Raw genomic sequence first — 14982 nt, 5'->3', positions numbered from 1 at the left:
CCAGCAACATCTCCCCTACTGCTCACCGTGTCCACCCCAGCTAGTAACATCCTCCCCTACTGCTCACCGTGTCCACCCCAGCTAGTAACATCTCCCCTACTGCTCACCGTGTCCACCCCAGATAGCAACATCTCCCCTACTGCTCACCGTGTCCACCCCAGCTAGCAACATCTCCCCTACTGCTCACCGTGTCCACCCCAGCCAGCAACATCTCCCCTACTGCTCACCGTGTCCACCCCAGCTAGTAACATCTCCCCTACTGCTCACCGTGTCCACCCCAGCTAGTAACATCTCCCCTACTGCTCACCGTGTCCACCCCAGATAGCAACATCTCCCCTACTGCTCACCGTGTCCACCCCAGCTAGCAACATCTCCCCTACTGCTCACCGTGTCCACCCCAGCCAGCAACATCTCCCCTACTGCTCACCGTGTCCACCCCAGCTAGTAACATCTCCCCTACTGCTCACCGTGTCCACCCCAGCTAGTAACATCTCCCCTACTGCTCACCGTGTCCACCCCAGCTAGTAACATCTCCCCTACTGCTCACCGTGTCCACCCCAGATAGCAACATCTCCCCTACTGCTCACCGTGTCCACCCCAGATAGCAACATCTCCCCTACTGCTCACCGTGTCCACCCCAGCCAGTAACATCTCCCTCTCCCCTACTGCTCACCGTGTCCACCCCAGCCAGTAACATCTCCCTCTCCCCTACTGCTCACCGTGTCCACCCCAGATAGCAACATCTCCCCTACTGCTCACCGTGTCCACCCCAGCTAGCAACATCTCCCCTACTGCTCACCGTGTCCACCCCAGCTAGCAACATCTCCCCTACTGCTCACCGTGTCCACCCCAGCTAGCAACATCTCCCCTACTGCTCACCGTGTCCACCCCAGCTAGCAACATCTCCCCTACTGCTCACCGTGTCCACCCCAGCTAGCAACATCTCCCCTACTGCTCACCGTGTCCACCCCAGCTAGCAACATCTCCCCTACTGCTCACCGTGTCCACCCCAGCCAGCAACATCTCCCCTACTGCTCACCGTGTCCACCCCAGCTAGTAACATCTCCCCTACTGCTCACCGTGTCCACCCCAGCTAGTAACATCTCCCCTACTGCTCACCGTGTCCACCCCAGCTAGTAACATCTCCCCTACTGCTCACCGTGTCCACCCCAGATAGCAACATCTCCCCTACTGCTCACCGTGTCCACCCCAGATAGCAACATCTCCCCTACTGCTCACCGTGTCCACCCCAGCCAGTAACATCTCCCTCTCCCCTACTGCTCACCGTGTCCACCCCAGCCAGTAACATCTCCCTCTCCCCTACTGCTCACCGTGTCCACCCCAGATAGCAACATCTCCCCTACTGCTCACCGTGTCCACCCCAGCTAGCAACATCTCCCCTACTGCTCACCGTGTCCACCCCAGCTAGCAACATCTCCCCTACTGCTCACCGTGTCCACCCCAGCTAGCAACATCTCCCCTACTGCTCACCGTGTCCACCCCAGCTAGCAACATCTCCCCTACTGCTCACCGTGTCCACCCCAGCTAGCAACATCTCCCCTACTGCTCACCGTGTCCACCCCAGCCAGCAACATCTCCCCTACTGCTCACCGTGTCCACCCCAGCTAGTAACATCTCCCCTACTGCTCACCGTGTCCACCCCAGCTAGTAACATCTCCCCTACTGCTCACCGTTGTCCACCCCAGCTAGTAACATCTCCCCTACTGCTCACCGTGTCCACCCCAGATAGCAACATCTCCCCTACTGCTCACCGTGTCCACCCCAGATAGCAACATCTCCCCTACTGCTCACCGTGTCCACCCCAGCCAGTAACATCTCCCTCTCCCCTACTGCTCACCGTGTCCACCCCAGCCAGTAACATCTCCCTCTCCCCTACTGCTCACCGTGTCCACCCCAGATAGCAACATCTCCCCTACTGCTCACCGTGTCCACCCCAGATAGCAACATCTCCCCTACTGCTCACCGTGTCCACCCCAGCCAGTAACATCTCAGTCATGTTAGCGTAGATCTCCTCCAGGTTCATCTCTCGGGTCACCAGCATGTGAGTTAAAAGCCCCCCCTTCACCGTCTCTCCTCGGGACACCAGATCCTGGATCTCCCCCAGACGCTTATCCACATGGATCTGGCCTGGGGGGAGGAGAGGAGGAGAGGGGGGAGGAGAAGGAGGAGAGGGGGGAGGGGAGGAGAGGAGGGGGGGGGGAGAAGGAGGAGAGGGGGGGGGGGAGGAGAGGAGGGGGGTATAGGGTTACATGCATGCATTCACAAGTGAGTCATTTATCAGACGCTCTTATCCAGAGACACTTACAGTCAGAGACACTCATTAGAAATAATGGGTTTTAAAAAGGGTTCTTCGTCTGTCCCCATAGGATAACCCTTTATGGATCCTGGTAAAAATCATTTTGAGTTCCATGTAGAACCCTCTGTGTAAAGGGTTCTACCTGGAACCAAAAGTGTTCTACCTGGAACCAAAAGTGTTCTACCTGGAATCAAAAGGGTTCTACCCGGAACCAAAAGGGTTCTACACAGGGTTCTCCTATGGGGACAGGCGAAGTACCATTTGATGTTTTTCTAAGAGTGTAGGTGAGACATTCCCCTCAATAAAGTAGCTCTCAGCAGTCAGACCTGTCGGAGGCTTTTAAAGGTCAAACACCGGGTAAATCACCCGTCGGAGGCTTTTAAAGGTCAAACACCGGGGTAAATCACCGGTCTGAGGCTTTTAAAGATCAAACACTGGGGTAAATCACCGGTCTGAGGCTTTTAAAGATCAAACACCGGGGTAAATCACCCGTCGGAGGCTTTTAAAGGTCAAACACCGGGGTAAATCACCCGTCTGAGGCTTTTAAAAGGTCAAACACCAGGGTAAATCACCCGTCTGAGGCTTTTAAAGGTCAAACACCAGGGTAAATCACCAGTCTGAGGCTTTTAAAGGTCAAACACCGGGGTAAATGACCGGTCTGAGGCTTTTTAAAGGTCAAACACCGGGGTAAATGACCAGTCTGAGGCTTTTAAAGGTCAAACACCGGGGTAAATCACCAGTCTGAGGCTTTTAAAGGTCAAACACCGGGGTAAATGACCAGTCTGAGGCTTTTAAAGGTCAAACACCGGGGTAAATCACCAGTCTGAGGCTTTTAAAGGTCAAACACCAGGGTAAATCACCCGTCTGAGGCTTTAAAAGGTCAAACACCGGGGTAAATCACCCGTCGGAGGCTTTAAAAGGTCAAACACCGGGGTAAATCACCAGTCTGAGGCTTTTAAAGGTCAAACACCAGGGTAAATGACCGGTCTGAGGCTTTTAAAGGTCAAACACCGGGGTAAATCACCAGTCTGAGGATTTAAAAGGTCAAACACCGGGGTAAATCACCAGTCTGAGGCTTTTAAAGGTCAAACACCAGGGTAAATGACCAGTCTGAGGCTTTTAAAGGTCAAACACCAGGGTAAATGACCGGTCTGAGGCTTTTAAAGGTCAAACACCGGGGTAAATCACCAGTCTGAGGCTTTTAAAGGTCAAACACCGGGGTAAATCACCAGTCTGAGGCTTTTAAAGATCAAACACCGGGGTAAATCACCCGTCTGAGGCTTTTAAAGATCAAACACCGGGGTAAATCACCAGTCTGAGGCTTTTAAAGATCAAACACCGGGGTAAATCACCAGTCTGAGGCTTTTAAAGATCAAACACCGGGGTAAATCACCAGTCTGAGGCTTTTAAAGATCAAACACCAGGGTAAATCACCAGTCTGAGGCTTTTAAAGGTCAAACACCAGGGTAAATCACCCGTCTGAGGCTTTTAAAGGTCAAACACCGGGGTAAATCACCCGTCTGAGGCTTTTAAAGGTCAAACACCAGGGTAAATCACCCGTCGGAGGATTTAAAAGGTCAAACACCGGGGTAAATGACCAGTCTGAGGCTTTTAAAGGTCAAACACCGGGGTAAATCACCCGTCTGAGGCTTTAAAAGGTCAAACACCGGGGTAAATCACCCGTCGGAGGCTTTAAAAGGTCAAACACCGGGGTAAATCACCAGTCTGAGGCTTTTAAAGGTCAAACACTGGGGTAAATCACCAGTCTGAGGCTTTTAAAGGTCAAACACCGGGGTAAATCACCAGTCTGAGGCTTTTAAAGGTCAAACACCGGGGTAAATCACCCGTCGGAGGCTTTTAAAGGTCAAACACCGGGGTAAATCACCCGTCGGAGGCTTTTAAAGGTCAAACACCGGGGTAAATCACCCGTCGGAGGCTTTTAAAGGTCAAACACCGGGGTAAATCACCAGTCTGAGGCTTTTAAAGGTCAAACACCGGGGTAAATGACCCGTGGGAAATGCAGCATCACCGAAACGTACTGAAGCTGAAGAGTCCGTCCCAGGAGCTGCAGAACTCCTCCCAGGGCCTGGGGATGATGGTTCTGAGCCACTTGGGGATGGCCCCGGCGTACATGGTCATTTTAAAGGAACTAAACATCAGGTGCAGGGCTGCGATGTAGTCCTGGCTCTTCTGAGGAATCTCATTCTCCAAGCAGCCCAGACGGTCCTCGTACAAGATGGCTGCCATACCTGGAAGAAGAAGAGGAAGGTAAAATGAACTTGGAAGATTAAAAAAAAAAGATCACAAGAAAGTTGGGGTTTATTATTAGTTTAGCTGGCATGACAACTGGAAATGATGTCACACCTGTAAAGCACCTGCACCCTCAACAAGACTTCCCACAGAGTCTAAACAGATACAGTACGTAGTCTACATGGAACCTGATATACCGGAGGGATCACTGATTAGTCACCCATCCTCCCTGTACCCACTACCCATCCTCCCTGTACCCACTACCCATCCTCCCTGTACCCATCCTCCCAGTACCCACTACCCATCCTCCCTGTACCCATCCTCCCTGTACCCACCCTCCCTGTACCCACTACCCATCCTCCCTGTACCCACTACCCATCCTCCCTGTACCCATCCTCCCTGTACCCATCCTCCCAGTACCCACTACCCATCCTCCCTGTACCCATCCTCCCTGTACCCACTACCCATCCTCCCTGTACCCATCCTCCCTGTACCCACTACCCATCCTCCCTGTACCCATCCTCCCTGTACCCACTACCCATCCTCCCTGTACCCACTACCCATCCTCCCTGTACCCATCCTCCCTATACCCACTACCCATCCTCCCTGTACCCACTACCCATCCTCCCTGTACCCACTACCCATCCTCCCTGTACCCACTACCCATCCTCCCAGTACCCACTACCCATCCTCCCAGTACCCATCCTCCCTGTACCCACTACCCATCCTCCCTGTACCCATCCTCCCTGTACCCATCCTCCCTGTACCCACCCTCCCTGTACCCACTACCCATCCTCCCTGTACCCATCCTCCCTGTACCCACCCTCCCTGTACCCACTACCCATCCTCCCTGTACCCACTACCCATCCTCCCTGTACCCATCCTCCCTGTACCCACCCTCCCTGTACCCACTACCCATCCTCCCTGTACCCATCCTCCCTGTACCCATCCTCCCTGTACCCACCCTCCCTGTTCCCACTACCCATCCTCCCTGTACCCATCCTCCCTGTACCCACTACCCATCCTCCCTGTACACACTACCCATCCTCCCAGTACCCATCCTCCCTGTACCCACTACCCATCCTCCCTGTACCCATCCTCCCTGTACCCATCCTCCCTGTACCCATCCTCCCTGTACCCACTACCCATCCTCCCTGTACCCACTACCCATCCTCCCTGTACCCACTACCCATCCTCCCTGTACCCATCCTCCCTGTACCCATCCTCCCTGTACCCACTACCCATCCTCCCTGTACCCACCATCCATCCTCCCTGTACCCACTACCCATCCTCCCTGTGCCCATCCTCCCTGTACCCACTACCCATCCTCCCTGTACCCACTACCCATCCTCCCTGTACCAATCCTCCCTGTACCCATCCTCCCTGTACCCACTACCCATCCTCCCTGTACCCACTACCCATCCTCCCTGTACCCACCTTCCTGTACCCACTACCCATCCTCCCTGTACCCATCCTCCCTGTACCCACTACCCATCCTCCCACAACCCACCCTCCCTGTACCCATCCTCCCTGTACCCACCACCCATCCTCCCTGTACCCACTACCCATCCTCCCTGTACCCACTACCCATCCTCCCTGTACCCATCCTCCCTGTACCCACTACCCATCCTCCCTGTACCCACTACCCATCCTCCCTGTACCCACTACCCATCCTCCCTGTACCCATCCTCCCTGTACCCACCCTCCCTGTACCCACTACCCATCCTCCCTGTACCCATCCTCCCTGTACCCATCCTCCCTGTACCCATCCTCCCTGTACCCATCCTCCCTGTACCCACTACCCATCCTCCCTGTACCCATCCTTCCTGTACCCACTACCCATCCTCCCTGTACCCACTACCCATCCTCCCTGTACCCATCCTCCCTGTACCCACTACCCATCCTCCCTGTACCCACTACCCATCCTCTCTGTACCCATCCTCCCTGTACCCATCCTCCCTGTACCCACTACCCATCCTCCCTGTACCCATCCTCCCTGTACCCATCCTCCCTGTACCCATCCTCCCTGTACCCACTACCCATCCTCCCTGTACCCACTACCCATCCTCCCTGTACCCATCCTCCCTGTACCCACTACCCATCCTCCCTGTACCCATCCTCCCTGTACCCACTACCCATCCTCCCAGTACCCATCCTCCCTGTACCCATCCTCCCTGTACCCATCCTCCCTGTACCCACTACCCATCCTCCCTGTACCATCCTCCCTGTACCCATCCTCCCTGTACCCACTACCCATCCTCCCTGTACCCACTACCCATCCTCCCTGTACCCATCCTCCCTGTACCCACTACCCATCCTCCCTGTACCCATCCTCCATGTACCCACTACCCATCCTCCCTGTACCTATCCTCCCTGTACCCATCCTCCCTGTACCCACTACCCATCCTCCCAGTACCCATCCTCCCTGTACCCATCCTCCCTGTACCCATCCTCCCTGTACCCACTACCCATCCTCCCTGTACCATCCTCCCTGTACCCATCCTCCCTGTACCCACTACCCATCCTCCCTGTACCCACTACCCATCCTCCCAGTACCCATCCTCCCAGTACCCATCCTCCCTGTACCCACTACCCATCCTCCCTGTACCCACTACCCATCCTCCCTGTACCCATCCTCCCTGTACCCACTACCCATCCTCCCTGTACCCATCCTCCATGTACCCACTACCCATCCTCCCTGTACCCACTACCCATCCTCCCTGTACCCACTACCCATCCTCCCTGTACCCACTACCCATCCTCCCAGTACCCATCCTCCCTGTACCCACCCTCCCTGTACCCACTACCCATCCTCCCTGTACCCACTACCCACCCTCCATGTACCCACTACCCACCTTCCATTGCGTATTTGAAAAACAGATCGTTAATATTGAGTACAGTGAGTCCGTCTGTCTGCTGGCTCCTCAGCGTCTCCACCCTCTTCACCAGGTCATCCACCACAGCATTCACATCGTCAGAGAACTGAGCCACGTCCTTCGGTCTCATGATCAGCTGACGGAGGATGCTACGCATCTTCAACCAGTCCTCACCCTCCCTACAGAGAGAGAACGGGGAGAGAAGGTGGTCACAGAGAGACAACAACTGAAAAGGGTTTTCACAGAAATCCCGGTTGGGAAGATTCCCGCAATCAGATACAAGCAGGTTCCAACGTCACAAATGTTGTTGCTGTAATTTACACGAACGAATTAATACAAGGTCATAAATGTTTTATTTGTTGATAAAAAATGTGTTCATATAAAAAAGGATAAGAATTAATAAATTCATTATATAAATACAAGGATATTTTATGGAGAAAAATAGAAAAGTGAGGCGTTGAAAAAAAGGGTTAAAAAGGGTTGTGTCAATTAATTCACAGAGTTTAAGATGAAGGTGGAAGGAAACCGCACACTGCTCTTGATATTATCACGGATATTTAATCAGCTTTACGTATCGGCCTCGCAACCTTCGTCAGAGCTTTACGTATCGGCCTCACGGCCTTCGTCAGAGCTTTACGTATCGGCCTCACGGGCTTCGTCAGAGCTTTACGTATCGGCCTCACGGCCTTCGTCAGAGCTTTACGTATCGGCCTCACGGCCTTCGTCAGAGCTTTACGTATCGGCCTCACGGGCTTCGTCAGAGCTTTACGTATCGGCCTCACGGGCTTCGTCAGAGCTTTACGTATCGGCCTCACGGGGTTCGTCAGAGCTTTACGTATCGGCCTCAGGGCCTTCCTCAGAGCTTTACGTATCGGCCTCACGGCCTTCGTCAGAGCTTTACGTATCGGCCTCAGGGCCTTCCTCAGAGCTTTACGTATCGGCCTCACGGGCTTCGTCAGAGCTTTACGTATCGACCTCACGGCCTTCGTCAGAGCTTTACGTATCGACCTCACGGCCTTCGTCAGAGCTTTACGTATCGGCCTCACGGCCTTCGTCAGAGCTTTACGTATCGACCTCGCGGCCTTCGTCAGAGCTTTACGTATCGGCCTCACGGCCTTCGTCAGAGCTTTACGTATCGGCCTCAGGGCCTTCGTCAGAGCTTTACGTATCGGCCTCACGGCCTTCGTCAGAGCTTTACGTATCGGCCTCACGGCCTTCCTCAGAGCTTTACGTATCGGCCTCAGGGCCTTCGTCAGAGCTTTACGTATCGGCCTCACGGCCTTCGTCAGAGCTTTACGTATCGGCCTCACGGCCTTCGTCAGAGCTTTACGTATCGACCTCACGGCCTTCGTCAGAGCTTTACGTATTGGCCTCAGGGCCTTCGTCAGAGCTTTACGTATCGGCCTCACGGCCTTCGTCAGAGCTTTACGTATCGGCCTCACGGCCTTCGTCAGAGCTTTACGTATCGGCCTCACGGCCTTTGTCAGAGCTTTTGTCAATAGAGTCAAGTTTTGTTTTTAAAGTAACAAATAGGAATACATTGAGGTGGTAATGTGACATCACTGGTTTTACGGAACAATATGTACTCTGAGAAACACATTCTTCACTTGTCAAACATCCCGTTTTTTGTTCATATGTACATTGTTGATGATTTTACACAAAAATATTCATTACAACTAACTGAAGTCGATACTACTTCTCCGTGTGAATCATTTCTAGATTTTCCTCCTTTCAAAAAGGGGGGTATAACGTTTTGTGTCCCGTGATGTCACAGGTCGTAGTTCAGAGGTCAGACTCACGCCGAGATAAGTCCGGTAGATCGGCCCCTCAGGTCGCGGTACTCCTTCCAAGACTCCATGTTGCCTCTCTGCGGGGCCACACCCTCCGTCCTCAGCACCTCGGCAACCAGATCCCGCCCTGCGATGGACACGACCAGCTGGGGGCCGAAACGAGACTTAAAAATCTTCCCATACTTCTGAGAGTGTTCCATCTGGGGGGAGAGAGAGAGGAAACTTGCTGTCAACAGCCTGTCTGGGATTTGCTGTCAACATCCCGTCTGGGATTTGCTGTCAACATCCCGTCTGAGATTTGCTGTCAACATCCCGTCTGGGATTTGCTGTCAACATCCCGTCTGGGATTTGCTGTCAACATCCCGTCTGAGATTTGCTGTCAACATCCCGTCTGAGATTTGCTGTCAACATCCCGTCTGGGATTTGCTGTCAACATCCCGTCTGGGATTTGCTGTCAACATCCCGTCTGGGATTTGCTGTCAACATCCCGTCTGGGATTTGCTGTCAACATCCTGTCTGGGATTTGCTGTCAACATCCTGTCTGGGATTTGCTGTCAACATCCTGTCTGAGATTTTCTGTCAACATCCTGTCTGTGATTTGCTGTCAACATCCTGTCTGGGATTTGCTGTCAACATCCTGTCTGTGATTTGCTGTCAACATCCTGTCTGTGATTTGCTGTCAACATCCTGTCTGTGATTTGCTGTCAACATCCTGTCTGTGATTTGCTGTCAACATCCTGTCTGGGATTTGCTGTCAACACCCTGTCTGGGATTTGCTGTCAACATCCTGTCTGGGATTTGCTGTCAACATCCTGTCTGGGATTTGCTGTCAACACCCTGTCTGGGATTTGCTGTCAACATCCTGTCTGGGATTTGCTGTCAACATCCTGTCTGGGATTTGCTGTCTGGGATTTGCTGTCAACATCCTTTCTGGGATTTGTCATTTAGGGGTTTAAGCCTATAGAATGTGATGCCTGTGTTTTGATCTAGAGTCACACTAAACTAATCCTCATCCCCATCTCTCTTTCTATCTCACAGAGTTTGGCAACGGGAGTTTGGCAACGGGAATTTGTCAACGGGAATTTGTCAACGGGAGTTTGTCAACACAGCACAAAGAGGCCTGGGACCAGGCTACCCAGATGTAGACAGGCAGTGTTGCTAGGTTACATTCAGAAATAATGGAGGGTCACACTAAACCGATCTTTCACTCTATTGCGCTCTCTCCCCTCTACCGCCGTGCGGAACAATACATGTAACTGCCACGGTTTTCCTCATACCATTTCCCTAACCCCTATTAAGTAATGGTTCCATTTCCCTAACCCCTATTAAGTAATGGTTCCATTTCCCTAACCCCTATTAAGTAATGGTTCCATTTCCCTAACACCTATTAAGTAATGGTTCCATTTCCCTAACCCTTATTAAGTAATGGATCCATTTCCCTAACATGATGATGGTTATGCAACGCCCCCATACACTACTTCTGATTGGCTATTCAAAATGTAACCCCCCCCACTGGGACACACATCTTTGTCGTCAAGCTCCGGCACAAATGCCCCAAAGGAAGTACCGAAAACAACTGTTCTCGTGTTTCAAGCCAGTTGTATTATGTACTATGGGCTTTTTTCCCCCGTCCCCCATTTTCACTCACAATGGATTCATTCAGCACACAACCAGCACTATAACGAAAAGTATATTTTTCACCAAAACAATGTGCACCTTAACCTGTATGTCTACAGTGGCTTAGTTGTGTTATTAACCAGGGAGAAAGCTTATTCTTCTTCATTAGACTGAAGTACATGAACACTAGTAGACAGAAAAACAACGGGCATTAACAGTGTGGTAAACAGAAGACGTGTTTTCCTATTGACTCCCAGGTAACAATGATCTTCTTCAATAGCGAGTTATAGTAGACAGACTAGTCTGGCGTGCCACAGTATCCTGTTTTACAGTCACCTTCGGCTCTTAAGACCGATAGGTTCACCTCAGGTGACACCGAGGAAGGAGTGTTTGCTTATGCAACGGGGGAAAGTTTTACTACGCTAGTCAGTCTGGGTTCAAGTCGACTTAACTGTATGGACTCCAGTCGGTCTCCTCAATGCACCCAGTTACGCAAAAGCACACATAATGTGAAGTAAATTACAAATATGGATGGGTGGGCTTTTAAAACGCGAACGTCTAGCAAACCAAAAAGTTTGCGAGTCTTTAGATTTCATAACGCGAACGTCTAGCCAACCTTTTAGACGTCATAACGCGAACGTCTAGCCAACCTTTTAGACGTCATAACGCGAACGTCTAGCCAACCTTTTAGACGTCATAACGCGAACGTCTAGCCAACCTTTTAGACGTCATAACGCGAACGTCTAGCCAACCTTTTAGACGTCATAACGCGAACGTCTAGCCAACCTTTTAGACGTCATAACGCGAACGTCTAGCCAACCTTTTAGATGTCATAACGCGAACGTCTAGCCAACCTTTTAGACGTCATAACGCGAACGTCTAGCCAACCTTTTAGATGTCATAACGCGAACCTTTAGCCAACCAAAAGGTTTGCGAGTTTAGATTTCATCACGGACAACTGTAGCAATTTAGCTAATTATCAACTCCTTTAGTTACTTTGCATGTTAGGTAACCCTACCCATAACCTTAATAACCCTTAAACCTAACTCATAACCCTGACCTTAACCCATAGCCTAGCTAACGTCAGCCATAACAAATTGGAATAAGTAATATATAAATCATACGTTTTGCAAATTCAAAACATTTTGTTACGAATGCAATGGTCTTCTGTTTTTGGATTGAATATTTCGGTGATTTTGCAACGATTGGCACTTTTGGCATTTTCTTAAGTTTCTTGGGAAATACTTTTATCAACAGAAATGTTTGTCATTTTGTCAGGAACCATAAACTGGTATTGGCTGGGACCATTTTATTCGACAAATGTTTTTCCTCCGACTTTCTGCCAATGTCATTTCCGTCACATCATCAAATATGTTGTTTTAAAACCGAATGACAAACACAATGTGTTTTGGGATTATTGTTTTTGTCTGTCTATAGGGTTTGTTACTACCACACTTAGAAATAATTATTTGTATTCATAAATATGAGTCTCCGCTGGCTAAACTTGTGTTCCTGCACAGAGGCTACCATCAAACATGCAATTTCTTGTTGAAATTATCATTTATTTATACTTTTTACACTCGTTATATTGGGAAAAGTAAGTGCTTTACTCATGACGTAGACAGACATGTGTTATTTAATGTGTAGTCTGCCTATATATTTACTTTCTTTAGAAATATGTGTAGATTGTGGGGGTAATGAGACCAGGCAGCCTACCTGAATTTCGTGGATTCTACTGAAACCGTCCCGGTAAAAGAACTCGATCAGGTTGCTGATGGCGCTGGGTCCCGGCATCTCTTTCAGACTCTTGATCCGGGTCTCCTTAGCGACCACCTCCACCCTGGCCCCCGGTGTGATCAAACCGTCCGGGAAAGTCTCTTCTCGGGTCGCAGAGATCCGGAGCGACTCGCTGGTTGCAGATTTGAGCAGCGCGGGAGAATTACTTACAAACCTCTTATTGAGCATTTCTCCCAAAACACTCCTGCAGCTCAATTGAAGGATTTTATTCTGAAGTGCCATTTTGTAGTTTTTTAAATTGTAAGGATCTTGTAGACTGTCTCTTTTGTTGCAAGAAAAGGACTTGGTGGGGGAAAACTCACAACAACAACAAATAGCCTAAACAATCTGTTAATAAAACGCGAATGAATTCCACATCTGCTTTGCGCCAAAATGCATGTTCCGGGCACGTCAGAGAATGACCGGCTCGACTCCCGAAATGGACTGAGATTATTGGAGACGGTACTGGGAGGAGAAGCAACAGTCTTTTAAAGAAGAGTTTATGTAACCCTCGGACTGGAAGAGGATTGGATGTTCAGGGCTCGGGGGGAGAGAGATCGGGTTCATGTTAGGCTGAGGGCGTTCCAACCCCCCCCCCCCCCCCAAAAAAAAGGAGCGAGAGAGACAGAGAGTGAGTGAGAGGGAGAGAGAGAGAGAGAATGCAGAATTCTGCAAAAATATCCTCCGTGTACAACGTAGAACACCAAATAATGCATGCAGAGCAGAATTAGGCCGATACCCACTAATGATCAAAATCCAGAAAAGAGCCGTTAAATTCTACAACCACCTAAAAGGAAGCGATTCCCAAACCTTCCATAACAAAGCCATCACCTACAGAGAGATGAACCTGGAGAAGAGTCCCCTAAGCAAGCTGGTCCTAGGGCTCTGTTCACAAACACAAACACACCCCACAGAGCCCCAGGACAACAGCACAATTAGACCCAACCAAATCATGAGAAAACAAAAAGATAATTACTTGACACATTGGAAAGAATTAACAAAAAAACAGAGCAAACTAGAATGCTATTTGGCCCTAAACAGAGAGTACACAGTGGCAGAATACCTGACCACTGTGACTGACCCAAACTTAAGGAAAAGCTTTGACTATGTACAGACTCAGTGAGCATAGCCTTGCTATTGAGAAAGGCCGCCGTAGGCAGACATGGCTCTCAAGAGAAGACAGGCTATGTGCACACTGCCCACAAAATGAGGTGGAAACTGAGCTGCACTTCCTAACCTCCTGCCCAATGTATGACCATATTAGAGAGACATATTTCCCTCAGATTACACAGATCCACAAAGAATTTGAAAACAAATCCAATTTTGATAAACTCCCATATCTACTGGGTGAAATTCCACAGTGTGCCATCACAGCAGCAAGATTTGTGACCTGTTGCCACAAGAAAAGGGCAACCAGTGAAGAACAAACACCATTGTAAATACAACCCATATTTATGCTTATTTATTTTAACTTGTGTGCTTTAACCATTTGTACATTGTTACAACACTGTATATATATAATATGACATTTGTAATGTCTTTATTGTTTTGAAACTTCTGTATGTGTAATGTTTACTGTTAATTTGTATTGTTTGTTTCACTTTTGTGTATTGTCTACCTCACTTGCTTTGGCAATGTTAACACATGTTTCCCATGCCAATAAAGCCCCTTGAATTGAATTGAATTGAATTGAGAGAGAGAGAGAGGGAGAGAGGGAGAGAGGGAGAGAGGGAGAGAGGGAGAGAGTGAGAGAGAGAGAGAGAGAGAGAGAGAGAGAGAGAGAGAGAGAGGGAGAGAGAGAGAGAGAGATACAGAGAGTGAGAGAGGGAGGGAAGGAAGGAGAGAGGGAGGGCGGAGTAGAATACAACGTGCCAAAAAAAACAATTACACTTCACTGATACATGAACAGGTGTCGGGGGAGTAAGACCTTGTTTGACATTTGACCTAATCTCAGTTAGACTAAGACTTGTTATAAATCCTGCTAAATCAGACCAAGGTGAAAAACAACTCCATTAGGAGGCTCATAATTAAATAGTATTTATCAGGCACATGTTCCTACCTTCCTGTCTCTCTCTCTCTCTCTCTCTCTGTCTCTCTCTCTCTCTCTCTCTCTCTCTCTCTCTCTCTCTCTCTCTCTCTCTCTCTATGTCTCTCTCTCTGTCTCTCTCTCTCTCTGTCTCTCTGTCTCTCTGTCTCTCTCTCTCCCATCTCCCTCTCTCCCGTCTCTCTCTCTCTCTCGTCTCTCTCTCCCGTCTCCCTCTCTCCCGTCTCTCTCTCTCTCCCGTCTCTCTCTCTCCCGTCTCCCTCTCTCCCGTCTCCCTCTGTCTCTCTCTCAATTCAATGGGTTTTATTAGCA

The 14982-nt window shown here is 50.0% G+C and overlaps 1 protein-coding gene across 1 annotated transcript; it reads right to left on the bottom strand.

The window, feature by feature from the left end:
- Positions 1 to 1984: 1984 nt before the first annotated feature.
- Positions 1985 to 13072, bottom strand: LOC120040682 (cytochrome P450 27C1-like; the record flags this gene model as incomplete). The annotated part of the gene is made up of 5 exons (XM_038985754.1): positions 12567 to 13072; positions 9243 to 9433; positions 7423 to 7622; positions 4357 to 4566; positions 1985 to 2148 (listed from the first exon to the last, which is right to left on the bottom strand). Coding segments are annotated over exons 1-5 (1068 nt in total), but the record flags the coding sequence as incomplete, so codon positions are not given.
- Positions 13073 to 14982: the final 1910 nt, after the last annotated feature.

This window comes from Salvelinus namaycush, unplaced genomic scaffold (genome assembly GCF_016432855.1).
Source record: "Salvelinus namaycush isolate Seneca unplaced genomic scaffold, SaNama_1.0 Scaffold3729, whole genome shotgun sequence".
Taxonomy (NCBI): Eukaryota; Metazoa; Chordata; class Actinopteri; order Salmoniformes; family Salmonidae; genus Salvelinus; species Salvelinus namaycush.
The sequence above is the reverse complement of the archived record's forward strand: the minus strand, read 5'-3'. Positions and strand labels throughout refer to the sequence as shown.